Source organism: Globicephala melas, chromosome 11 (genome assembly GCF_963455315.2).
Source record: "Globicephala melas chromosome 11, mGloMel1.2, whole genome shotgun sequence".
In the NCBI taxonomy this organism is placed as follows: domain Eukaryota; kingdom Metazoa; phylum Chordata; class Mammalia; order Artiodactyla; family Delphinidae; genus Globicephala; species Globicephala melas.
In genome coordinates, this window is record NC_083324.2 from 39,664,623 (window position 1) to 39,691,959 (window position 27,337).

At 50.7% G+C, this 27,337-nt stretch overlaps 2 protein-coding genes and 1 pseudogene across 3 annotated transcripts; 1 reads left to right on the forward strand and 2 right to left on the reverse strand.

The window, feature by feature from the left end:
* Positions 1-1,598: 1,598 nt before the first annotated feature.
* LOC115850881 (cathelicidin-6-like) lies at positions 1,599-9,197 on the reverse strand. The gene is made up of 4 exons (XM_060307289.1): positions 3,310-9,197; positions 2,565-2,672; positions 2,367-2,438; positions 1,599-1,760 (listed from the first exon to the last, which is right to left on the reverse strand). Exons 1-4 carry the CDS (start codon positions 3,796-3,798, stop codon positions 1,659-1,661), a joined length of 771 nt encoding a protein of 256 aa, XP_060163272.1. The 5' UTR covers positions 3,799-9,197; the 3' UTR covers positions 1,599-1,658.
* Positions 9,198-11,479: 2,282 nt separating this feature from the next.
* On the forward strand, positions 11,480-12,882 carry LOC138842868 (zinc finger protein 709 pseudogene; annotated as a pseudogene).
* Positions 12,883-19,932: 7,050 nt separating this feature from the next.
* On the reverse strand, positions 19,933-26,613 carry LOC115850389 (cathelicidin-5-like). 2 transcript variants are annotated; one of them, XM_060308284.1, is made up of 4 exons: positions 21,675-26,613; positions 20,940-21,047; positions 20,725-20,796; positions 19,933-20,119 (listed from the first exon to the last, which is right to left on the reverse strand). In XM_060308284.1, the coding sequence occupies exons 1-4, from the start codon at positions 22,161-22,163 to the stop codon at positions 20,018-20,020; spliced, it is 771 nt and encodes a 256-aa protein (XP_060164267.1). In that variant the 5' UTR covers positions 22,164-26,613; the 3' UTR covers positions 19,933-20,017. The 2 variants fall into 2 exon arrangements, with proteins under 2 accessions (XP_060164267.1, XP_069902753.1); XM_070046652.1 differs by having other exon boundaries at positions 20,018-20,796.
* Between the last annotated feature and the right edge of the window lie 724 nt (positions 26,614-27,337).

Here is a 27,337-nt window from a genome sequence, read left to right on the forward strand (position 1 = left end):
AGGGAGGCTCAGGGGACTTCCCTGGTAGTCCAGTGGTTAAGACTCTGAGCTTCCACTGCAGGGGGCGCAGGTTTGATCCCTGGTCGGGGAACTAAGATCCTGCATGCTACGCAGTGCAGCCCCCCAAAAAAAAAAGAATAAGGAAGGGAAGCTCAGGATCGTCCCAGGCCCTCCCACAGAACGGGCACCAGAAGCTGAGCCAGGGAAGACAGGAGCAGCCGGGCTCCAAAAGTGCCCTTCTCAGCTGTTCTACAAGGAACAGGAGATCTGGACAGTGTCCTCTGAAGACAAATGGGAACTCCTCCAGAAAGTGGATCTTCTCCTCTCCTGGGGTCAGGACAGATGGGACAGGTCCTGGGGAAGTTGGTTCTGATGACTGACATGCCATAAAATGGTCCAGGGCACAGATCCTGAAGCCAGAGTCCATCAGGTCCTAGCTCTGCCCCTCACTTGCTGTTTACTTTTGGGGAAGAAGTTCTCAGTCTCTTTGTGCCTCCATTTTTCTCTCAGTAAATTTGTCCTTGGAAAGCACACACCTCGGGTGGCTGATCAAGGATGAGGGCTGATAAAGGAGTCAACCCTGGGAAAGAACTTAGGGCACTGGTGCTGGAGGGTGGACAGAGAATAACTGGGAGAGATAATGGGCCAAAGTGTTAGAGGGGCCACAGGCCAAGAAGGAGATTCTTGTACAGTTTTCTGGAGGAATGACCATGTGGTTATGAGGCCTGGGGTAACTCCTGTACTCAGCCGGCCTGCGGGACTCTTGGGGGCATGGCCAGGGCACCTCGGAAGGTAGCAACCGGGAAGGATGGCGCTGGTTGCGCACTCAGCCTTGGAGAAGGAAGGAGAGGTGGGCTTCTGTGCAACCTGGTTTCACAGTCCAGGTGTTGCCCCAGTGACCTCTTGGTCAAGCTGTGTCCTTTCCCCAAGTCAAGGGAGGAAAAGAAGGTGATTACTGTAGAAAATAATTAGCAATACACATGGTTACTGGGTGTCTGTAATCCTCCCTTTGCTTTCCTGCCTCTGCACCATTGCATTTCCTAAACCTTAGGACTGCGGTGTCTAATGGTCAAAGAGCAGACCCTCTTACCAGTCAATCACTTTTGAAGGCACTGACAAGGCCTGCAGACCTCCTAGCAGGGGCCAATTACATCTCCCATCTCAAGGGCTGAGATGAAAAATATTCAATTAAAAAAAAACAACATTGTAAATTAACTATACTTCAATAAAATTTTTTAAAATAAAAATATACCTATATTCAATTTTTTTTGTTGTCAGTGTTCATTTAGGCATGTTCATGGCCTGGTCCATGGCATGGGAGGGACCTGAGAATGGAGACGATGTCCTGGACCTCTTGGCCCTGCTGCCTCACAACATGCCCTTCTGGAAAAAACAACCATTCCTCTATTTTGCATGGGCAATCACGTACGTACACAGAAAAACACACACTCTCACAGACAGACACACATACACACACACACACACAGGCACATATAGGAGGCCTGCCGTAGTTAAGGATTTGGTCCCAGTAAGTGGGAGGAGACGAGACAAGTGAAATTAAATAATGGAGGAATTTGCTTTCAGAATATTTTATTTTTCAGAGTCCGGAAGCTTGAGCCAAGGCAGACACCTGTAGGATTCTTCCATGGGCCCACAATTTACCCCCAAATCCCGATTAGTGGGCCAACTATCCGACCAATTTTCGGCAAAACTCTTCCGATCCTGCGACGCAGCCGCCTAAATATCCCAACACTCTGCAGCTGTGAACCAGGAAGAACCAGGTTACTTGTGGAGAATGGACCCAGGGGTAATACAAGACCGGTCCCCACCTGGACACCCCTTTCCAGGACCACACCAGGAGACTTGGACCCCAGTTTTCCCTCTAGCTATGACATTTGGAGCACAAGGTTGAATCCCTACACCCACAGACAGATGAGGAAACTGGGGTCCACAGATGGCAAGGGGATTCCCAGGGTCACAAGCCTATCCCAGCAAAGCTGGACGGGAGTAGGGGCTGAAAGCACATTACTCTAGTCAGTGCCTCTCAGAATTCAGCACAGTCGGAATCCCCTGGAGGCCTTGTGAAAATACAAATGGCTGGGCCCCAGCCCAGAGTCTGATTCAGGAGGTCTGAGTGCGGCCTGGGAATCTGCCTTTCTGTCAAGTTCCCGGGTGGGACCCCACTTAGAGAACCACTGCTCTAAGGGATGGCAGAGCCAGTCCTGGAGGCCTGGGGCTCGGGTGAGGGAGGGGCCAGGTAAGAGGGCCTTTCTCTGCCCTGGAAGGGGCAGCGGGTAATTGGTCCAAAGGGTGTTACACAGTCCAACCCCCCCAGAAACCCCTGCAGCTCAGAAGGGGCCACTCACCTCTTCACAGGTGATGTTCATTTGGCCCTTGACCTGGTCCAGAGTGACTGTCCCCACACACTGTTTCACCAGCTGGAAGGGGAGGCTCGGGTCAAACTGGAGCCAGCAGACCATAACCTCCCAGCCTCACACCAGGGGCTGGAAATGGTCCCCAAGGCCCTGTTCAGCTCCCAGGGAGCCCCCAGCCCCCAGCCTCACCCCATTCTCCTTAAAGTCACAATTCTCCTGGGGCTGCTGCGATGTCCTGGGGCACACGGTCTCCTTCACTGTGAAGCTTACAGGCTTTGGGGTGTCCGGGTCACCATCCTGGTCAAGGATCAAAGTAAGGAGACTGGGCTCGGGCTCATGCTTCCTTCTCTGATCTGTCTCCCTGCCCCCACCTAGATGGCAGCCTCTCCAGCCCCTCCTGTGTGCCTGGCCCCTGGCATGGTGCTGGGTTCACAAGGGAAGGGGACAGAGCCCACTCCTGGCCTCGTGGGCACACAGAGAGCAGGAGGGGACCTCAGACCAGCTCTGATGAGAACACCTTCCCCATGGAGGGGCTGAGGCAAGTCAGGGACCACCTGCAGGGAAAGACCTTGTCACTGGAACCTCCAGGCTGAGCAGAGCCCTCCCTGGTAGAGAGATAACGAGGAGCAGGGGGACTTTAGCAGGGAGGCCACATGGCAGAGCCAGTGACCACCCTCTATCCCTGGAGCTCCCAGAAGGCCCTTAAGCCTGAACAGGGTGTACAGGGTGCCTGTTTCCACAGTAGAGATGCTAAGGCAGGAAGCTCTCATTGTTGGGAGGGGACCCAGCTCTGGGAAGGTTTCCTGGAAGAGGTGGGAGCCCACCTAGAGGGAGAAGTCCCTTCCTGACAGGAGGTACAGCCTGAGCAGAGGCGGTGACAGTGTGGCCATGGCTGGCGGGAGACAGCCCCCTCCCCAGGGTCCTCCTGACTCACGGCCTTGGGAGGTGGGTCCAGCTCCAGGAGGCGGTAGAGATTAGCTTCTGAGGACCGCTCGTTGAGACGATCCACAGCATGAAGCACAGCTTCCCTGTAGCTGAGGGTCTGGGCGCTGGCCCAGGGCACCACTAGTCCCAGCAGCAGTAGCCACAGTGACCACCGCCCCAGGGCGAGGCTGGCCCTCTGAGTCTCCATGGTCCCCAAGTCGGCCTCCTCCCAGCATGCAGGACCCTCCTTTATGCCCCTCCTGGGCCTGATGCAATGGCCCAACCACGCGTCTTCCTGACCTGCCCCATCCCTGATCTCCTCCCCGGCTGTGAGCTGGACTTGCCTCAGCCCCTGCTGTTGCCTCACGGGATTGCTGGGCAGTGGGAGCGGGAGGCCTCCTGTGGAAGGTGAAGAAATGGTTTCTCCATCTCCCTGACAACGTCTTGGCCTCTCCTGGGGCCCATGGGGAGTGTCATAGGCAGGGTTGCTCAAGAGCATTGAGTCCTCCAGGAGAGGGAAGACCAGGCTCTGTCTTACGTCCCCTCTGCCTCCACACTCTGGTCTCCTCAGGAATAGGGTAAAGGAGTGTATTCAGCACTCAATCTCCTCCTCTAGGCACTGTCTGGCACAGAGTAGTCATCAGTTAATGTCGATGAGTGGATGACTGTACCAGCTCCTTCTAGAGCCTTACACACCTAGTCCAAAGCCTAGACAGACAGTCAACCCCACACCATCTTGTCTTTTGGGCCCAGCCCTCAGCCAGTCAGGGGCTTGGCTCCCTCTGTCTCCTGTCCTGGATTCATCCTCACTGTCTTCTAGGTTAAATAGTTCTCCACGGGTCCCCACCAGACATGGCCTGCCCCCCTGACCCCTCCTCAACCAAGCATGGGAGGGGTCATCTGCACTGGGACCCCAATTCAGTGCCGCCTCTCACACTCAAGGCCACTGCAGACTGGCCAGTCCTCACTGGATCCAAATTCACACTCAAGCCTTGTCTTCAACTATACAGACTCTAGAGACACGTCTGTCCTCCTGAAATGGCCCTTGACCGATTGTCCCCTGCTGCCACTCTCCTGGGTGCCCTCCTGCCTCCCCCGTGGCTCCTGCTCGGTCTCCTCCAAGGACCCTCCTCCTAAGAGGCAGGGCTGCCACAGCTGCATCCGGGCTGCTTCTCCTCCCAGTCCTCACACATTCCTGGGGACACCCCTTCTCGAGATACCAGTTATCAGGGACACACATCACTGGTCTGTATCTCTGAGCTCAAGACTCCCATGAGTGCCCCTGGTTGTCCGCACTGAGCTGTTGGCTGCTGTTGGCTGGGTGCCGCCGCAGGAGCCCTGAGCTGAAAGCCTGGGAGCCCCACCTGCTCCTTCTTCCTCCTGAGGACACTCCCTCTGGCCTCCCACCAGCCCAGCCCAGCTCCTACCACCGTCTTCTCTCAAGTGTAGCCACAGCCTCCACACTCCACCTTCTCTGGTTCCAGGCTCTCCCCAGACCACTGTCCGCCCTCCACACCATTGTCTAGGGGCTCAGGCCAAGCACTGATTGGGCCATTTCCCCCGCTGCCTTGAGGCAGGGGCATCGGGGTCTGGGTCTGGATGCTCCCTGCTGTCCTCAGCCCCTGCCCTGCAGGCCTCAGGTGTCAGGCTGCCCCATCCACCGCAGCCACTCAGACAGCGCTGAGCCCCTGCTCTTCCCCATCTCTGCGCCTGGTCCCTCTGCTTGCCCTGCCCTTCTGCCTGGGGAAGGCTTTCCTGACCTCCATCCAGAAATGGCACCTCCTCCTCTTGGCTCCCACAGCCTCAGGAAGTCTCTTCTGATTTGACCCCAAGTGGCTCCCTGTCCAGTGCTGTGGATGAGACACCAGGCTGGGGGGTCAGTGTGGGAGTTGGTGAGAACACAGCCAGAAAGATCATGGGCCAAAGCAATAGAGGGGCCACAGGCCAAGAAGGAGATTCTTGTACAGTTTTCTGGAGGAATAACCATGTGGTTGTGAGGCCTGGGGTAGCTCCTGGACTCAGCCGGCCTGTGGGACTCTTGGGGCCATGGCCAAGGCACCTCAGAAGGTGGCAACCGGGAAGGATGGCGCTGGTTGCGCACTCAGCCTTGGAGAAGGAAGGAGAGGTGGGCTTCTGTGCAACCGGGTTTCACAGTCCAGGTGTTGCCCCAGTGGCCTCTTGGTCAAGCTGCGTCCTTTCCCCAAGTCAAGGGAGGAAAAGAAGGTGATTACAGTAGCAAATAATTAGCAATACACATGGTTACTGGGTGTCTGTAATCCTCCCTTTGCTTTCCTGCCTCTGCACCATTGCATTTCCTAAACCTTAGGACTGAGGTCCCCTTCCCCATCCTTCCATGGGTACAGGCAACTGGTTGTTCAAGGACAAGGTCTGATAAAGGAGTCAACCCTGGGAAAGACCTTGGGAGCAACTGGCCTATAACTGATGCTCCATTAAGAGCAGCTGTTAGTATCAAGAGGCCAAAAAGCCGTCCCCAGGGCTACCCAGGTCCTTAGACTCTGGAGTCAGGCCGATATGTGTTTGAATTCTTGGTTTGCCTCTCACTAGCTGTGACTTCCTTGCGAATACTCTGCTCTGGTGGAACTCTCAGCAGCAAGGGAGAGTGAATCCAGCTACAATGACCTAGAGAAACCCACGTGGCTCCATTTTCCTGCAGTTCTCTCTCCAGGCTATTGCTTAGAGAGAGAGAGAGAGAAGCACGGGGAGAGGGAAGCATGGGGTGGAGGGGTGGATAAAGGAGCAGCATTAAGAGAGGGAGGATCTCTGAGGCCACAGTAGCTGTGCCCTGAGATGGTCAGGCTGGGCCCTGGGCACTCTCCCCACGCCCCCTCCTAACCCAACAGAGGACACACCAGCCAAGAGATGGGAGCAGAGGCTCCTGCAGAGGCTGCTGCAAGAGTGTTGTCACCACCTTGTCCCCAATCTGGGGCTCCCACCTTTCCCAGCTCCCCTCTATTTCCCTGCCCAGTCTGGTTGAGCCAGCCATCCTTTCCCATCATGCTCTGCACTTAAAACCCCCAACTGGACAAAGCACAGCCTCACCTGTGTTTAGACACATCCTCATCCCAGCCCTAGAGCCCAGGACTTCCAGGCAAACAGAGCAGAGTGGTTAAGAGAAGGAGCAGGGCCAGGGCTGAGTGCCCTGGCTTCTGGTCCCCCGGTTGCGGCCTCTGCCCAACCTGTTGACCACCTATGTCAACTTAAACCAGACTTTCACCAGCTGCCCCTCCTTCTCTTTGTCTGTAAAATGGAAGATTTCTTACAGTTGCACAGAAGGCCCTCCTCTCCCCCATGGAGAAATTCCTCCCATCCGAAATTGGAGGTGAGGGTCAGAGACTCTGAACAGCAGGCCCTTGTTCATGCACAGGTGTAAACAGATGTCTCTGAGGCTGAGCAGCTGCAGTGGCACAGCCCACACATTTGTCTTTAACTTAGCTGATTCAGCCTTGAAGGATCAGGCATCTTCAGGAACCTGGGTGGACCAAAGTCCCCAGGAAGCTCTGACACAGACCCCACATCTGAGAGAGCCACATCTGGAACGTGACCAGCCACGTTTCCGTCTAGATGTTTCGCTCCAAATACCCCGTTTACCTCTTCTCTGGGAAATAGTCATTTTGTTGGGGTTTTCATTGCTCACCCTTCCCATTACAGGGGTGTTTCTCTGTTAGGCTCTTAACATCCACTAATGCCCAATAACAAGCTAGTGATGCCTCCTGAATAGGCGGTAGTATCCCATTCCAGGCTGCATAATTCTCAGTCCCCAACACTTGTCATTGGAAAGGCTCTTTAGGACAAATTGGCCTGAGCGGGAGGCAGTCTGTACAGCCTGCTGGTTGCTTTCTTTAAGCACTTGTGTGTCCACAGCTGGCGTGCGGTGATCTCCTGGCCCGTCCACCCCTCTCTTCTAAACTGCTTTGCTGCCACCATGTGGCTGTGCAGGGGAGCCTCGAGGACTCCCACTGTGCACTTGTCCCAATGTCACCATCCTAACCGTGGCTTTTCCCTGGTGGCAGCACCCCTCACAGTCAGAGGTAGTGGTCATCCTAAAACCTCTATCTCTACAGCCATTCAGCAAGATCATCTACCTGACTGTGTGCAGTGTCCACCAAATGAAACAACACAGATTAATTTAAAGGACATGGTAAGGCCAGTGTTGGCTGAAACGGCACCTTTTTTTAAAATATATTTTTTAATTAACTGCATTATAGTTGGATTAAGTCACTTTTTTTTTTTCCCCACACCGAATGGCATGTGGAACTTCCCCGACCAGGGATCAAACCCGTGCCCACTGCATCGGAAGAGCAGAGTCTTAACCACTGGACCACCAGGGAAGTCCTGAAGCAGCACGTTTACAACCTAAAAAAGACAGCCTAAAGCACCACCCTTGCCTGGAGAGAAGTGTTCAAAGATCTCATTAGGAGTGCATAGGGTCAGAGCCCCGTGGAGTGTGGCTTTTTCTACTACAAGACCAAAAAGGGCTAGGTTTTAATAGGCATTTCAAGTTTGGCACAGGGGTAGTCCTAGTACCAGGAGCATTAAGTTCGTTACTTTGCAAAAGGCAGCAATTTCACTTTGCTGGAGGGATTCAGTTTTGTGGATTCACCCTCATGGTGTCAAGAAACTTGAAAGTTGAAACTAGCCTCTGAGTATTGTTATTTTTCAGTCACTCCTGCACTGTTGATAACACACAAGGCAGAGGCATCAGATGGAAACCTTTGGCTTCCCAACCAACAAAACATCACCTACACGTGAAAACACTGGACAGTGTTGTCAGTGCATTGTGGGAAGCTCCTTCCACTCCATGTTGAAGTGATATATTATTGAATACAGATGCAATTAATTACAGATGTATTCTGTAAACCTTAGGCCAATCACATAAAAGTATTTAAACAGAAGTATAAATAGTAGGCCAAAAGCAGACATAAAGAAAAATCATTGGGCTTCCCTGGTGGTGCAGTGGTTGAGAATCTGCCTGCCAATGCGGGGGACACGGGTTCGAGCCCTGGTCTGGGAAGATCCCACATGCCGCGGAGCAACTGGGCCCGTGAGCCACAATTACTGAGCCTGCGCGTCTGGAGCCTGTGCTCTGCAACAAGAGGGGCTGCGATAGTGAGAGGTCCGCGCACCGCGATGGAGAGTGGCCCCCGCTTGCCACAACTAGAGAAAGCCCTTGCACAGAAACGAAGACCCAACACAGCCATAACTAAATAAATAAATAAATAAATTTTAAAAATAAAATAAAAAAAAGAATCATGAAAACAATTCAAAAGGGGAATTCCCTGGCAGTCTGATGGTTAGGGCCCCGGGTTTGATCCCTGGTCAGGGAACTAAAATCCCACAAAAAGAATCTTAAAAAATAAATAAATAATGTTTTTTTTAAAATCAAAAGAAGGCAGAAAAAGAGGGAAAAATCAGGTACTAATTGAATGTATAAGAGAGCTTTGAGATATGAGGTTATAATCCAGATGTGTCAGTGATTACATTATGTAAGTAGCCCTGTGTTAACCAGGTTTTCTACTTTCCGTTTCTGATGTTTTCACATCCCACATAGCCACAAACACCCCACACATCCCAGGGTTAGCAGATGCCTAGAGACAGCAGACTCTCTCCCTCAGCTCGCTTTTCACATGCAAACTGACCAGCACCCCACCCCATCCTCTCTGCTGCTGAGACTCTAACCCCCTGTCCTAATAGCCCCAGGGTCAGGCATCAACAACTTGGGCAGCCCCTACACCCCAGCCCCAGCTCACTGAAATTACTCAAGCTAGCCAATCCTAAACCTGGTCAGCCTCACTCTCAAGCCTCGTCCATTCCTTCCCTGGAGAACATCACACGGGCTTCCCTGCAGTGCCCCGCCCTGGCTCTCTGCTTGTCACTGTCCTCTCCTGTGGGCCAGCATGACCCGCTCCTCCCCCCCACCCCCACCCCGGGAACTGTGAGCAACAAACGCGCTCTGCACTGGCGATGGGCTCCCGATCTGGTGATCTGACCACAGCTGAATAAAACCCAAACCCTGGGGACATAGAAACCACTGAGAGAGACAGAGACAGAGAGGGAGGAAGAGAGAAGGAGGGAAAGAGAAAGAGAGAAACAATTTAGGCAAAATGTAGGTGACCCTGGGAATAGAGAATATGAAAGTTTTAAGTACTATTTTTGATATTTTCCATAAGTTCGAAATTATTGCCAAATAAAATGTCTTTTTAAATTTTAAAGACACAACATTGAGGGAATTCTCTAGCGGTCCAGTGGTTAGGACTCCACGTTTCCACTGCAGGGGGCATGGGTTAGATCCCTTTCTGGGAACTAAGATCCAGCAAGCCGCTTGGTGCAGCCAAAAAAAAAAAAAAAGATACAACATTGAGTAATAGGATAAGCATTATATTCTATTTGTAACTTGCTTCTACTCTTCAATCAAATTCTTCCCCCATACCTGCCCCCTTCCCTTGGGAATAATGAGTCAATAAAACACTATTTCTGTTTATGCTGCTTAAAGTATATTTTAATGAGTATAAATATAACTTTTGGAGATTAAAGTGAATACCTAAAATTTTCATTTACATAAATTACACACAAACACACTGCCACAAATGCCCATAGAACCACGCTGACACATACACCCCTACAATCACATATAAGCCTGTACACCCACACTCACAACACCCCTGCACAACCATATATACACATACACACCCCTGAACTACACACACACACACACACACACACACACACACTTTATACACTCCTCTTACACACACATCCACACACATGCAAACTCAGTCCACCCTCATAAACTTCACACATACCCACACACACCCAGACACATCCCCCGAACACATTTCAGACACCCGGACACCTACACACACACCCACAAACTCACACCCACACTTCTCCTATACAACCTCACATCACAAAAATTACACTCAAATACATAGCCACAAACACCCCACACATACCATATATATTACACATACACAAGCAAACACACCTGTGCCCACACCAACACCCTCATAAATACACTTCACAACACCTCACACATGACACACACCTTGACACCTTAACAACCAACAACCTCTTTCCACATACACACAAACACACACACAAACACACACACAAACTTTTTTAGAAAAAAAAATTCAGAAAGCTGTGGAAATGTTCCAGATTAAAGGAGGCTAATAGGAAGTCACAAATTCCTGATACACCTGACCCTAAGCTGAATCCTATACCGGAGGTGACAAAATGCTGTAAACTAAAGCACATTATTTTATCAACTGACACAATGGAACTGGGCCAGCATATAGGAAAAAATGTTGTATCCATGTAAATATACATAGTTGATAACTGCTCTGTAGTTATATAGGAGGCTACCCTTAGTCTCAAGAAATACAAATGGAGTTATTTAAGGGTAAACAGCCAGCTCTATCACCTCAGCTTTAAATAACTTCTCTGTGGCTCCATTTCCTTGTCTAACACAAAACAATTCTATGTAAAAGCTAGTTCTCAGCTAGGACAATTCCTTTGTCCTAGCACAAAACAATTCTATGTAATAGCTAGTTCTCAGTTTTACTGACAAAAATTTATGGCGCCAGTGTTCTGGAGAGGTGTGATTTTAGTCTTAACAAAATCTCACTCAACAGAGATGAAATCCAGTCGAAACAGGAGGTACCCCAGGGGAACCCCAGCTCCTAGTCCTCTGCCTGACAAGACACCAGGGCAGGGAAATCCCCAGGCACTGCCTTCAAAGTCACATGAGGCCTCCCACTTACCCTGCAATACCCACAGATGGCCAGCGGGGGTGGTCTCAGAGCAGCTCCAGCAAGTGCCCACTGTCCCCAGACAGAAGCAGCATTTATTTCCCTGCCAGGGTGGCTGCCCTGATACCAGGAAAACCACTTCCCCAGGACCGACTTATCCATTAGGCACAGTAGGCACACTGCCTAGGGACCATGATACTTTTGGGGCCCACAAAATATTTTTAAATAATTTTTTTTTTTTACAATGAGAAGAACGAATATATAATGAATATATAAAACAGAGCGCAGGAGGTCGCATGTCTTGTCTGGTTCACTGGCCCATTAACTCTCATGTACCTTCTGTTGCTCTGTGTTCTGCACTGGTCCTTGGAGTCATTAGGAGGGACTCAGACAGACCCAGGAAACCTCAAAATGGACTCATTGGCCTTTGAGGATGTGGCTGTGAACTTCACCCTGGAGGAGTGGGTTTTACTGAATTCCTCACAGAGGAAACTCTACAGAGATGTGATGCGGGAAAAATTCCGGAACCTGGTCTCAGTAGAAAGAAAACAGGAAGATCATGATATTGAAGATCCGTACAAAAACCAGGGGAGAAAATTAAGAAGTCCTATGGTAGAGAGACTCTCTGAAAGTAAAGACAGTAGTTCCTGTGGAGAAAACTTCACCCTTATTCCAACTCTCAATCTGAAGAAGAAAACTCCTGGTTTAAAACCATGGGAATGCAGTGCATCTGCAAAAGTCTTCATGCATCATTCATCCTTTAATAGACACATGAAATGTCACATTGAAGACGAACCAAGAGAGTATCAAAAGTACCGTGAGAAGGTATATAAATGTAAAGAATGTGGAAAAGCATTCATTTCTCCTAGTTCTCTTAGAACACATGAAAGAAGTCACACTGGGGAGAAACCCTATGAATGTGAACAATGTGGAAAAGTCTTTCAATATCAAAAATCCTTCCAACTACACAAAAGAACTCACACAGGGGAGAAACCCTATGAATGTAAGGAATGTGGGAAAGCCTTCACGTGGGAAACAACTTTTTGAAAACACATGGTAACACACACTGGAGATTTACCTTATAAATGTCAGAAATGTGAGAAAGCATTCATTTATCCCAGTTGTCTTCAAATGCATGAAAGCAGTCACAATGGAGAGAAACCCTATCAATGTAAACAAAGTGGAAAAGCCTTTAAAAGTCCTGAAACTATTCAAATACATGAAAGAATTCACAGAGGAGAGAAACTCTGTGAATGTAAGCAGTGTGGTAAAGCCTTCAATCATTTCAGTTTCTTACAGCTACACAAAAGACATCACACCAAAGAGACACCATATGAGCATAAAACATGTTCTAAAGTATTGAATACTGCCCGGTCTCTTCAAAGTCATGAAAGAATCCACACCAGAGAAAAACTATGAATGTAAGGAATGTGGGAAAGTCTTCACATGGAAAATAACCCTTCAGAAACACATGATAACACACACTGGAGATGGACCTTATAAATATAAAGAATGTGAGAGAGTATTCATTAATCCCAGTTCTCTTAAAATACATGAAAGGATTCACACTGGAGAGAAACAATATCAATGTGAACAATGTGGTAAAAGTTATAGGTATCCAGTGGTTTTGAAAATACATCAAAGGACCCATACTTAAGAAAAACCCTATGAATGTAAAAATGAAGGGAAAACCTTCACTTCCACATATGTTCAAGTGCATGAAAGAATTCACAATGGACAGAAACCCTATCAATGACAGGAATGTGGGAAATCCTTCATTTGTCTCTCAGTCCTTCAAAGACCTGAGACTGCACACTGGACAGAAATCATATAAAATGTGATGAATGTGGGAATGGCTCTTCTGATCTTAGTAGTTTATGAAACCATAAAAGGATTTACTAGATAAAACGTTGTTTGTGAACAGCCTGGGAAACACTTCAATTGGCCAATATCATTAATATGTAAAAACTCCCATGGAGAAGATAAATGTAAGTAACATGAGATAACTTGATGGAAAGTAATCTATGCCTAATGTTCCAGAAAACCTTCAATATGAAAGAGTTGTTTTTTTGTTTTTTTGGTTTTTTTGCAGTACGCAGGCATCTCACTGTTGTAGCTTCTCCCGTTGCGGAGCACAGGCTCCGGACGCGCAGGCTCAGTGGCCATGGCTCACAGGCCTAGACGCTCCACAGCATGTGGCATCTTCCCAGACTGGGGCACGAACCCGTGTCCCCTGCATCAGCAGGCGGACTCTCAACCACTGCGCCACCAGGGAAGCCCGAAAGAGTTGTTCTTACTTTTATTTATTATTATTTTTTTTTGCCGGGCTGCACAGTATGCAGGGGATCTTAGTTCCCCAACCAGGGATCAAACCCGTGCCCCATGCAGTGGAAGCATGGAGTCTTAACCACTGGACTGCCAATGAAGTCCAGAAAGAGTTGTTTTAAAAGTTCATAGGACTTTGTGGTGGTGCAGTGGTTAAGAATCTGCCTGCCAATACTACATGGTACACAGGTTCGAGCCCTGGTCCTAGAAGATCCCACATGCCTCAGAGCAACTAAGCCTATGAGCCACAACTACTGAGCCTGCGTTCTAGAGCCCACGAGCCACAACTACTGAGCCTGTGTGCCACAACTACTGAAGATCATGTGCCTAGAGCCTGTGCACCGCAACAAGGGAAACTGCCAAAATGAGAAGCCCATGCACTGCACGAAAAGTAGCCCTGGCTCATGGCAACTAGAGAAAGCCCGTGCACAGCAGCGAAGACACAATGCAACCAAAAACAACAAAAAAAATTTATAAATATGCTGTTGTTTACTCAGGATCTTTCTTCAAGGGTATCCTTCAATGGTGGATTTCTACTAATTTCACAAATGAATATTAATGTGAATTAATTCTGTAAATTGTCTTTCAACAATAGTATATAACATTTAAAGGTAGTGATTTCTCCTTTAATCAGATAGCTTTGTTCTATTTACTTTTGAAGCCTGTTGGATCCATGGATGAATTTAAGTGTATTTCTAGTATGCAGTGAGGCTTAAATTTTTTTAATGTTCTATTAATTCTCTGTTAATGGGCCATTGAAAAATGGCAGTTTGGTATTTGTTGGGATTTTCCTAGTAGTTTTGTGTGGCAGTTCCTGGATATATAATCTATTGTATATATTGTACCCTTTTTACTGAGAAAGATCCTCTTCGGTGGTGGTGCATATAGGAGCCTTTTCCCATTTTCCATTCTATTAAACACTTGGAATAAATTTCAGGTATGACTAGGATGTCAAAGAGTATAGTGTTATGTAAATTATGATTTTTCCTATTTGCTTTTTGTGTTTCCTTCTGACTGGTATTTGTTGAATAGACTGTGAGACTTGTGATAATACAAAAAATCTGGAGTTGGAGATATCTTGCCTGTGAGTCATATTAGGACCTAGACTTTCCAGAATCTATCCCCTCTGTGGTTCCATGTTAGCATTCACCAACAACTCACCTGTGTGTGATTTTAAAGCAGATGCAGAGAAGACATTCTTCAGATCATGGAGCCTGCACACTGGGAGAGAGGCAGATACGTAGGAGCTTCAAGGACACCATCTCCCAGCTTATTTTCCAGATTCTGTGTCCTTGTAGTCAAGAGTGTCCTCAACACCACCAACAAATGTTAGATTTCCATTTTTATAGACAGGTAGTCTCCCCTGACATCTTCACAGCTTACACATCAAATATCCATCAGAGTTTGAATTTTTTCTGTAAGGCCTCTTGTGTCCACTTTGAAAGTTATTTCAGTATTTTATGGTTGGAAATATTCTCTGACTCCACTCGTCTCTGGATTATATCTAGTGTCTAATATGTGTAGGAAACACTTTATGTTGTTAATAATACTAGTAAGTATGTGTTCCTGACTCACCCCGACATTCACAATGGTGCCGCTAATAAGAATGGCATGGGAGTTTGTTTCTCTGCTGCACTGTTCAGTGGCATTGGTGATCCATTGTTTCCAAGTGACAATAAGCACCTCCTTCTGTCAAGGTGGCTGTGGGTGTTTCCTGTTGCTTGTAGCTGAATATAATCCCCCGATATGTTTTTTATTGTATTTTATTTTACATGATTAAAACTGTTTGAGTTTTTTGTGAAACAGTAGTTTTTGTAGTCTTTTCAAATATTTTACCAACTCTTTTTGAAGCTTTCATTAGCTAACAAATATTGTTTTTCATTTCCTCAAAGAATATATTAAAGTACCCATTTTATGTATGAATATTCACGAAAAATATATATATATATATAATGCAGCCTTGATTGTATCCATCTTTACATGAATGCAGTTATAAAATGTAATTTTTAATACTTTTCTGTGGATGAATGGGTCCACGAAGGTGAAAGTGCCTAGGACCCATGAAAGTGACAATGTAGCCCTCTGTCTCCCCTGCCAGCTTCCTGTCCTGCTCTGGCTGAGGTGACACAGAGGCAGAGTGACACACAGGAGAACAGGGAGCTGCAAGTAGGACCCCAGGGACCAGGGCAGCCCTGACCCTCGGGCTGAGGCTAGAGAGACCATGGGGACTGAGGGACGAGACTTTTGGGCTCTGACTGGCAGGGGCATTGCCGAGTCAGAGCACAGGCAGTCTGGAGGGTACCCCGCCCTACTGTGCCAGCTGCTACCTTCTAATGGCCACATGGGAAAGGCTAGTGCAGAAGGGCCAGTTCGGTGCCCTCAGGGAAGTCCACTGTGTGCATGGGCTGCATTTAATTCATCTCCTCCTGCTCTGATGGGGATTCCAAGTGTCTCTCTGGGTCCCTGCACTGACAGACGAGTCGGCACTGTGCCCTGAGACTAACACACTCTAACTATTGTCTCCTGACTCTCTCACCCTCTGAGATTCACATTTGGCCCCTATGAGGTCCTTGAACTTCCTTCTCTACCTAAATGACAGACCAACCCCTTAAAGGAGATAATGTTGTTCCCAATTACAGATAGAGAGACAGAGGCCCAGAAAGATCAATTCTCCTGCTCAGGGCCACACGGGCAGGAGAGCAATTCCTTTCAGACATCTAGACCCCTCAGAATTCTCTCCCTCTGCCCCACTGAGGCTGACCTGGAGTCCCCTGTCCCGTCTCGGGAGCCCCCAAACTAACTCCTGAGACCTCACTGGTGGGGCTCAAGGGCAGGGTCCACAAGGACCTTGCCTGATTACAGCCCAGATTCCCTCCTTGGCACAGCAGGGGTCTGGGGGATGGAGAAGCCCCTCCTTGTCCTCACTCATTCCCTCCCTCTTCCTTACCTCTTGCTCTCCTCCACTCGCTGTGTTTGGCTTCTGTGCTGCCCCCCACTGGAGTTAGTGGCCTTCACATCTGCACAAACAATAGGAAAATATTAGGAGTCATCTCCCTGGGCCTCGTGGGCTCCTGTCCTACTCTGGCCACTTTGTAAAATCCTCAATGCCCCTTGGCTTACAGCACCACGCCCACCCCACTCCCCTCCTGCACCACCACCCTGGACGCCTCGGGCTCTTCTCTCTTCTCTCCACATCAGGCCCCGCGCCTGACCCACCTGGGCCGAGTGGGTGAACTCTGCACAGCTCCACCACCATCACAGGCCACGTTCCCTAGAAGCAGGGCCTCAGCTGGGAAGTGAGAGGCATCTGATTTATTGAGGAGTGTTGTCCGGAGGAGGGAGGCGGAGGGGAGCAGGATAGGGCAGAGGAAGGAGCTGAGCAGGGACGTGCTCTACCCTGAGACGAGCTTCAGCCTCACCCACAAAAGCCTGGAACCCCTGCTTTAGGACTGACTGAGGCGGGGGCTGGGCTTTGATGTCCCCTCATAGTCAGTCCCCATCCACAGGCTGAGGGCAGAGGGGACACAACCCCCCAGGCATCTCCTGGGAGGCTGTGAAGGCAGCTGTGAAGGGGGCACCTGTGAGCCATTAGCATCCATATTGCACATTTCAAACAGATGGGGGACGGGGCGGGGTGGGGGGGCAGCCGCCCAGTGAGGGGGATCTGGGCAGGGCGCTCACAGCACCTGTTGCCCAGTGCCCCACCCAGGGAAACTGGCATTTCATGCCCCTGGCATTTCAGAACCAATGTGGTCAAAACTGAACAGTCACCTCCCCCACACTCATCTCATATCTACACCAGGACTCTGACCAGCCCATGATCACATTCTCAGAACCCACCCCTCGCATTGTTCAACCTGTCAGGGAGTAAACCTGCCTCATCCCCTCTGCAGTGACTCCATCCCAGTCAGCCCCACACTCTCTCAGCTTCTGTGACAACCCTCCTTCTATTCTCCCTTCCCTCCTCTCCCCTTGGCCATTGCCCTGGGGCGACACGTCCTCGCGGCTCCCTGATGATTCACCCCTCGTGAATGCACACACACACACACACACATACACACACACACACACACACACACACGCACGCACGCACGCACACATACACACACACACACTGAAGCCAGGGTGTTGGCTAACGTGGACAAGGATCTGCTCTCCCCTCTAAAATCATCTGGCTCGTTATTGCTTTTCCAGACCTGGGTCTGTCCATCTCTCCAGTCCCACCCTGACCCACCCCCTTGCATGCCTCCCTTGAGCACTGAACTGAGTGTCACTTCTCACTCTACCATGCCAGTCCCTCTGCTTGTCCTAAGCAGTTTTCTCCCCAGAGCACCCTCTTTCCCCCTTGCTGGGCTCAGGTCCCCTCCATTGCACACCCATCACACTGTAGCCATCACATGCAAATGGAACACACCATCCAGAGTTTTACTCTCAGGGAGGACTGACAATGCTCTATGCCATTCATGAAAGTCTGTTACCTGTTTTCTCAGGGGTAAGAGGTCTAATGGTCAAACAGCAGACTCTCTCACCAGTCAGTCACTGTAGAAGGCACTGACAAGGCCTCTATGCCTCCCTGCCTGTTTTGTCTCCTTCTCAAAGGTTGCAATGGAAAAAATGTTTGTGTCATCTCCTTTCTGCTATCAGTGGTCATGTATGCATGTTGAGGGCCTGATCCCAGGCAAGGGACATATGGCCAACTCCGATGTAAAATATGAAAGGGCAAGACAGGGCTGAGGCTATAGGTGGGTTGCCATGGAAGCAGGATGGGCAGTCACGGGAGGAAATTGGAAACAGATGTGATCAGCACAGGCCCATATCATCCTGATGAGTGATCTGTCTCTCAGGTTGGGCAGTGATGTACCAGCTATGACAAAACTGATGGGTAACATTTGCTGATTTCCATGGTGGAAATACTTTCACCAAGGCCAATTTCAAGCTACCAAGAGTTTAACAACCAGCTCTGAAAAATCCTGACCACTTAACAGTTGGCAATGGCAAGCCTGTATCCTCTGGCACAGACACAACACAGCTCCCTGGGTGTCCTCTGTAAAGTTTCCTCCCCCAACTTGCATTGATGTAGAGTGAGAAGCATGAGGTTCCTCTAACCTGCCTGAGATCAGCCCCACCTGCTCACCAAGAGGAGACAAGCCTGACAGGTAGCAAAGTAAATGCTCTGTGAGATCCTGTCCTCTGTCCCTCTCAGAGAGGGGAATCTGTGTCTTGGTACGGTTGGCCCACAAGCAGACCTAAGACAAGCATTTAGTGGAAGTAGTTTGTTTGGGAGGTGATTCCAGAAAGCACCAGCACGAGTGTAGAGAAGGGAGACAGGGCAGGACCTGAGTCAGAAGAGGACGTGTCAATGAACAGGTCACAGAAGTGGGCGACAGGGGCTTAAGCCAGCTGGAGACCTCAGGAGGAGGTGTGACATGTCTGGGAGTGGACCCCCCAAGAAGTGAGGAAGAGGAGGTATTTTTCTACCAAGTCCCCCCAATAATTGGTTGAGGCTGCTCCCTGGGTTCAAACTCCCCAATGTTTCCAGTCTGCCCCAGAGCAAAGGTCAGCTAGAGAATGGGGAGTGGGCAAGACATGGACAGTGTCTGAAACACCCAGGCAAACAGATATGTGACCTGTGTGTCACTCTGTATCTCTCACACTCATGCAGAGCTCTTCACCCCAATGAGCAGGATGCTTCTTTTTAATGGTAAAAAAACATTTATATACCTTTGATCCCTAAACACAAGCTCACAGGGACTTCCCAGGTGGTCCAGTGGTTAAGAAGCCGCCTTCCAATGCAGGGCACGTGGCTTCGATCCCTGGTTGAGGAACTAAGAGCCCACCTGCCGTGGGGCAACTAAACCCGCGTGCCGCAACTAGAGAGAAGCCCACGACAAAGAGCCTGAGCACCACAACGATGACCCAGTGCAGCCAAAAATAAAAATAAACACAAGCTCACAACTGAAATCTGGGACCCAGCTGAAGAAACAGTGATGTGTCTCAATGCCAAAGGAAAAGCAAGGAGGGGTGGGCTTTCCAGAGTTAAGATTGTCAAGGGCAAGTGAAACGCTATGGGCATTGTACCTGTAGGCTTAACCCTGAGACTGAACTGCGTCTCTGTGAGTGTTTAACAAAAGCCTGGCCCCTCCAGACTGTCACCTCCATGTGAGCAGGGACAGCATCCCCACCAGCACTACACACAGAGCAGGTCTCCTTAAGTCCCTACTGGGTGTTGGAGGAGGAGGGCAGAGGTGTGTGAAGGGCATGGGAGGGACCCGAGAATGGACCTCTTGGCCCTGGCCTCTCCCCATGCCCTCCTGGAAGGAACAGGGGCCTCACCCATGACTGTGTTTACAGGAGTGATCTCTCTCTCTCTCTCTCTCTCTCTCTCACACACACACACACACATACACACACACACATACACACACACACACACACACACACACATACACACACACACAAAAGAGGCTACCCGGAGCTAAGGACTCGGTCCTGGTAAGTGGGAGGAGGGGAGACAAATGAAATTGACACCTGGAGTAAGTTGCTTTCACAAGAATTTATTTCTCAGAGTCTAGAAGTCTGAACCAGGGCAGGCAGACCCTTAGGTCTTTTCCCTGGGCTCACAATTCACCCAATTAATCTGATTATTGGGACGATAATCGGGCCATACTTCTTCCAACCTCTTAGTATCTTCCTACCGAGGCTTCTCAGTCCCCTGACACTCTGGGGCTATGCAACAGGAAGAAACAAGTTACTATGGAAAATGGGCCCAGGGTAAGACCAGAATCCTCCCCACGTGGACATCCCCACTAACTGGGTGACTTCAGGAGACTTTGGGCCCCAGTTCACTTTCTGGCTGTGACCTTTGGAGCATGTGGTTGAAACACTACATCCACAGACAGATGAGGAAACTGGGGTCCACAGATGGCAAGGGGTTTCCCAGGGTCACAGGCCCATCCCAGCAAAGCTAGACGGGAGTAGGGGCTGAAAGCACATTACTCTAGTCAGTGCCTCTCAGAATTCAGCACAGTTGGAATCCCCTGGAGGCCTTGTGAAAATACAAATGGCTGGGCCCCAGCCCAGAGTCTGATTCAGGAGGTCTGAGTGTGGCCTGGGAATCTGCCTTTCTGTCAAGTTCCCGGGTGGGACCCCACTTAGAGAACCACTGCTCTAAGGGATGGCAGAGCCAGTCCTGGAGGCCTGGGGCTCGGGTGAGGGAGGGGCCAGGTAGGAGGGCCTTTCTCTGCCCTGGAAGGGGCAGTGGGTATTTGGTCCAAAGGATGTTCCTCAACGCACCCTGTTATTAGCTCCACAACACAGAACGGGCCACTCACCACAGTGCAAGTGATATCGAAGTTGTCCCTGATCTGAGCCAGGGTGACTGTCCCCACACACTCTTTCACCAGCTGTAAGGGGGAGGTTCGAGCTCAAACTGGAACCCCCGGACCATTGCCTCCCAGCCTCAGCCCAGGGGCTAGAAATCTTCCCCAAAGCCCCCTATTCAGCTCCCTGGGAAGCATCCACCAGCACTCTAAGCCCCCAGCCTCACCCCATTCTCCTTGAAGTCACACTGCTCCGGGGGCTGCTGGGTCGTCCTGGGGCACACGGTCTCCTTCACCGTGAAGCTCACAGGCTTTGGGGTGTCCAGGTTCTCATCCTGGTCAAGGATCAAAGTGGGGTGACTGGGCTCGGGCTCATGCTTCCTTCTCTGATCTGTCTCCCTGCCCCTCACCTAGACGGCAGCCTCTTCAGCCCCTCCTGTGTGCCTGGCCCTGGGTTTGGTGCTGGGTGCACAGGGGAAGGGGACAGAGCCCACTCCTGGACTCATGGGCACACAGAGAGCAGGAGGGGACCTCAGACCAGCTCTGATGAGAACACCTTCCCCACGGAGGGGCTGAGGCAAGTCAGGGACCACCTGCAGGGAAAGACCTTGTCACTGGAATCTCCAAGCTGAGCAGAGCCCTCCCTGGTAGGAAGACAATAAGGAACAGATGGGACTTAAAGCAGGGAAGTCACATCACAGACCGAGTAACCATCCCCCCTACCCTGGAGCTCCCAGAAAGCCCTGGAGCCCAGGGCACCTGTTCCCACAGTAGAGATGCTAAGGCAGGAAGCTCTCATGCTGGGAGGGGACCCAGCTCTGGGAAGGTTTCCTGGAAGAGGTGGGAGCCCACCTAGAGGGAGAAGTCCCTTCCTGACAGGAGGTACAGCCTGAGCAGAGGCGGTGACAGTGTGGCCATGGCTGGCGGGAGACAGCCCCCTCCCCAGGGTCCTCCTGACTCACGGCCTTGGGAGGTGGGTCCAGCTCCAGGAGGCGGTAGAGATTAGCTTCTGAGGACCGCTCGTTGAGCTGATCCAAAGCACGAATCACGGTCTCGTTGTAGCTGAGGGTCTGGGCGCTGGCCGAGGGCACCACTAGTCCCAGCAGCAGTAGCCACAGTGACCACCGCCCCAGGGCGAGGCTGGCCCTCTGAGTCTCCATGGTCCCCAAGTCGGCCTCCTCCCAGCATGCAGGACCCTCCTTTATGCCCCTCCTGGGCCTGATGCAATGGCCCAACCACGCGTCTTCCTGACCTGCCCCATCCCTGATCTCCTCCCCGGCTGTGAGCTGGACTTGCCTCAGCCCCTGCTGTTGCCTCACGGGATTGCTGGGCAGTGGGAGCGGGAGGCCTCCTGTGGAAGGTGAAGAAATGGTTTCTCCATCTCCCTGACAACGTCTTGGCCTCTCCTGGGGCCCATGGGGAGTGTCATAGGCAGGGTTGCTCAAGCGCATTGAGTCCTCCAGGAGAGGGAAGACCAGGCTCTGTCTTACGTCCCCTCTGCCTCCACACTCTGGTCTCCTCAGGAATAGGGTAAAGGAGTGTATTCAGCACTCAATCTCCTCCTCTAGGCACTGTCTGGCACAGAGTAGCCATCAGTTAATGTTGATGAGTGGATGACTGTACCAGCTCCTTCTAGAGCCTTACACACCTAGCTAAACCCTAGGCAGACAGTCAACCCCACACCATCTTGTCTTTTGGGCCCAGCCCTCAGCCAGTCAGGGGCTTGGCTCCCTCTGTCTCCTGTCCTGGATTCATCCTCACTGTTTTCTCAGTTAAATAGTTCTCCACGGGTCCCCACCAGACATGGCCTGTCCCCCTGACCCCTCCTCAACCAAGCATGGGAGGGGTCATCTGCACTGGGACCCCAATTCAGTGCCGCCTCTCACACTCAAGGCCACTGCAGGCTGGCCAGTCCTCACTGGATCCAAATTCACACTCAAGCCTTGTCTTCAACTATACGGACTCTAGAGACGCCTCTGTCCTCCTGAAATGGCCCTTGACCGATTGTCCCCTGCTGCCACTCTCCTGGGTGCCCTCCTGCCTCCCCCGTGGCTCCTGCTCGGTCTCCTCCAAGGACCCTCCTCCTAAGAGGCAGGGCTGCCACAGCTGCATCCGGGCTGCTTCTCCTCCCAGTCCTCACACATTCCTGGGGACACCCCTTCTCAAGATACCAGTTTTCAAGGACACACATCACTGGTCTCTATCTCTGAGCTCAAGACTCCCATGAGTGCCCCTGGTTGTCCACAGTGAGCTGTTGGCTGCTGTTGGCTGGGTGCCGCCGCAGGAGCCCTGAGCTGAAAGCCTGGGAGCCCCACCTGCTCCTTCTTCCTCCTGAGGACACTCCCTCTGGCCTCCCACCAGCCCAGCCCAGCTCCTACCACCGTCTTCTCTCAAGTGTAGCCACAGCCTCCACACTCCACCTTCTCTGGTTCCAGGCTCTCCCCAGACCACTGTCCGCCCTCCACACCATTGTCTAGGGGCTCAGGCCAAGCACTGATTGGGCCATTTCCCCCGCTGCCTTGAGGCAGGGGCATCGGGGTCTGGGTCTGGATGCTCCCTGCTGTCCTCAGCCCCTGCCCTGCAGGCCTCAGGTGTCAGGCTGCCCCATCCACCGCAGCCACCCAGACAGCGCTGAGCCCCTGCTCTTCCCCATCTCTGCGCCTGGTCCCTCTGCTTGCCCTGCCCTTCTGCCTGGGGAAGGCTTTCCTGACCTCCATCCAGAAATGGCACCTCCTCCTCTTGGCTCCCACAGCCTCAGGAAGTCTCTTCTGATTTGACCCCAAGTGGCTCCCTGTCCAGTGCTGTGGATGAGACACCAGGCTGGGGGGTCAGTGTGGGAGTTGGTGAGAACACAGCCAGAAAGATCATGGGCCAAAGCAATAGAGGGGCCACAGGCCAAGAAGGAGATTCTTGTACAGTTTTCTGGAGGAATAACCATGTGGTTGTGAGGCCTGGGGTAGCTCCTGGACTCAGCCGGCCTGTGGGACTCTTGGGGCCATGGCCAAGGCACCTCAGAAGGTGGCAACCGGGAAGGATGGCGCTGGTTGCGCACTCAGCCTTGGAGAAGGAAGGAGAGGTGGGCTTCTGTGCAACCGGGTTTCACAGTCCAGGTGTTGCCCCAGTGGCCTCTTGGTCAAGCTGCGTCCTTTCCCCAAGTCAAGGGAGGAAAAGAAGGTGATTACAGTAGCAAATAATTAGCAATACACATGGTTACTGGGTGTCTGTAATCCTCCCTTTGCTTTCCTGCCTCTGCACCATTGCATTTCCTAAACCTTAGGACTGAGGTCCCCTTCCCCATCCTTCCATGGGTACAGGCAACTGGTTGTTCAAGGACAAGGTCTGATAAAGGAGTCAACCCTGGGAAAGACCTTGGGAGCAACTGGCCTATAACTGATGCTCCATTAAGAGCAGCTGTTAGTATCAAGAGGCCAAAAAGCCGTCCCCAGGGCTACCCAGGTCCTTAGACTCTGGAGTCAGGCCGATATGTGTTTGAATTCTTGGTTTGCCTCTCACTAGCTGTGACTTCCTTGCGAATACTCTGCTCTGGTGGAACTCTCAGCAGCAAGGGAGAGTGAATCCAGCTACAATGACCTAGAGAAACCCACGTGGCTCCATTTTCCTGCAGTTCTCTCTCCAGGCTATTGCTTAGAGAGAGAGAGAGAGAAGCACGGGGAGAGGGAAGCATGGGGTGGAGGGGTGGATAAAGGAGCAGCATTAAGAGAGGGAGGATCTCTGAGGCCACAGTAGCTGTGCCCTGAGATGGTCAGGCTGGGCCCTGGGCACTCTCCCCACGCCCCCTCCTAACCCAACAGAGGACACACCAGCCAAGAGATGGGAGCAGAGGCTCCTGCAGAGGCTGCTGCAAGAGTGTTGTCACCACCTTGTCCCCAATCTGGGGCTCCCACCTTTCCCAGCTCCCCTCTATTTCCCTGCCCAGTCTGGTTGAGCCAGCCATCCTTTCCCATCATGCTCTGCACTTAAAACCCCCAACTGGACAAAGCACAGCCTCACCTGTGTTTAGACACATCCTCATCCCAGCCCTAGAGCCCAGGACTTCCAGGCAAACAGAGCAGAGTGGTTAAGAGAAGGAGCAGGGCCAGGGCTGAGTGCCCTGGCTTCTGGTCCCCCGGTTGCGGCCTCTGCCCAACCTGTTGACCACCTATGTCAACTTAAACCAGACTTTCACCAGCTGCCCCTCCTTCTCTTTGTCTGTAAAATGGAAGATTTCTTACAGTTGCACAGAAGGCCCTCCTCTCCCCCATGGAGAAATTCCTCCCATCCGAAATTGGAGGTGAGGGTCAGAGACTCTGAACAGCAGGCCCTTGTTCATGCACAGGTGTAAACAGATGTCTCTGAGGCTGAGCAGCTGCAGTGGCACAGCCCACACATTTGTCTTTAACTTAGCTGATTCAGCCTTGAAGGATCAGGCATCTTCAGGAACCTGGGTGGACCAAAGTCCCCAGGAAGCTCTGACACAGACCCCACATCTGAGAGAGCCACATCTGGAACGTGACCAGCCACGTTTCCGTCTAGATGTTTCGCTCCAAATACCCCGTTTACCTCTTCTCTGGGAAATAGTCATTTTGTTGGGGTTTTCATTGCTCACCCTTCCCATTACAGGGGTGTTTCTCTGTTAGGCTCTTAACATCCACTAATGCCCAATAACAAGCTAGTGATGCCTCCTGAATAGGCGGTAGTATCCCATTCCAGGCTGCATAATTCTCAGTCCCCAACACTTGTCATTGGAAAGGCTCTTTAGGACAAATTGGCCTGAGCGGGAGGCAGTCTGTACAGCCTGCTGGTTGCTTTCTTTAAGCACTTGTGTGTCCACAGCTGGCGTGCGGTGATCTCCTGGCCCGTCCACCCCTCTCTTCTAAACTGCTTTGCTGCCACCATGTGGCTGTGCAGGGGAGCCTCGAGGACTCCCACTGTGCACTTGTCCCAATGTCACCATCCTAACCGTGGCTTTTCCCTGGTGGCAGCACCCCTCACAGTCAGAGGTAGTGGTCATCCTAAAACCTCTATCTCTACAGCCATTCAGCAAGATCATCTACCTGACTGTGTGCAGTGTCCACCAAATGAAACAACACAGATTAATTTAAAGGACATGGTAAGGCCAGTGTTGGCTGAAACGGCACCTTTTTTTAAAATATATTTTTTAATTAACTGCATTATAGTTGGATTAAGTCACTTTTTTTTTTTCCCCACACCGAATGGCATGTGGAACTTCCCCGACCAGGGATCAAACCCGTGCCCACTGCATCGGAAGAGCAGAGTCTTAACCACTGGACCACCAGGGAAGTCCTGAAGCAGCACGTTTACAACCTAAAAAAGACAGCCTGAAGCACCACCCTTGCCTGGAGAGAAGTGTTCAAAGATCTCATTAGGAGTGCATAGGGTCAGAGCCCCGTGGAGTGTGGCTTTTTCTACTACAAGACCAAAAAGGGCTAGGTTTTAATAGGCATTTCAAGTTTGGCACAGGGGTAGTCCTAGTACCAGGAGCATTAAGTTCGTTACTTTGCAAAAGGCAGCAATTTCACTTTGCTGGAGGGATTCAGTTTTGTGGATTCACCCTCATGGTGTCAAGAAACTTGAAAGTTGAAACTAGCCTCTGAGTATTGTTATTTTTCAGTCACTCCTGCACTGTTGATAACACACAAGGCAGAGGCATCAGATGGAAACCTTTGGCTTCCCAACCAACAAAACATCACCTACACGTGAAAACACTGGACAGTGTTGTCAGTGCATTGTGGGAAGCTCCTTCCACTCCATGTTGAAGTGATATATTATTGAATACAGATGCAATTAATTACAGATGTATTCTGTAAACCTTAGGCCAATCACATAAAAGTATTTAAACAGAAGTATAAATAGTAGGCCAAAAGCAGACATAAAGAAAAATCATTGGGCTTCCCTGGTGGTGCAGTGGTTGAGAATCTGCCTGCCGATGCGGGGGACACGGGTTCGAGCCCTGGTCTGGGAAGATCCCACATGCCGCGGAGCAACTGGGCCCGTGAGCCACAATTACTGAGCCTGCGCGTCTGGAGCCTGTGCTCTGCAACAAGAGAGGCTGCGATAGTGAGAGGTCCGCGCACCGCGATGGAGAGTGGCCCCCGCTTGCCACAACTAGAGAAAGCCCTTGCACAGAAACGAAGACCCAACACAGCCATAACTAAATAACTAAATAAATAAATTTTAAAAATAAAATAAAAAAAAGAATCATGAAAACAATTCAAAAGGGGAATTCCCTGGCAGTCTGATGGTTAGGGCCCCGGGTTTGATCCCTGGTCAGGGAACTAAAATCCCACAAAAAGAATCTTAAAAAATAAATAAATAATGTTTTTTTTTAAATCAAAAGAAGGCAGAAAAAGAGGGAAAAATAAGGTACTAATTGAATGTATAAGAGAGCTTTGAGATATGAGGTTATAATCCAGATGTGTCAGTGATTACATTATGTAAGTAGCCCTGTGTTAACCAGGTTTTCTACTTTCCGTTTCTGATGTTTTCACATCCCACATAGCCACAAACACCCCACACATCCCAGGGTTAGCAGATGCCTAGAGACAGCAGACTCTCTCCCTCAGCTCGCTTTTCACATGCAAACTGACCAGCACCCCACCCCATC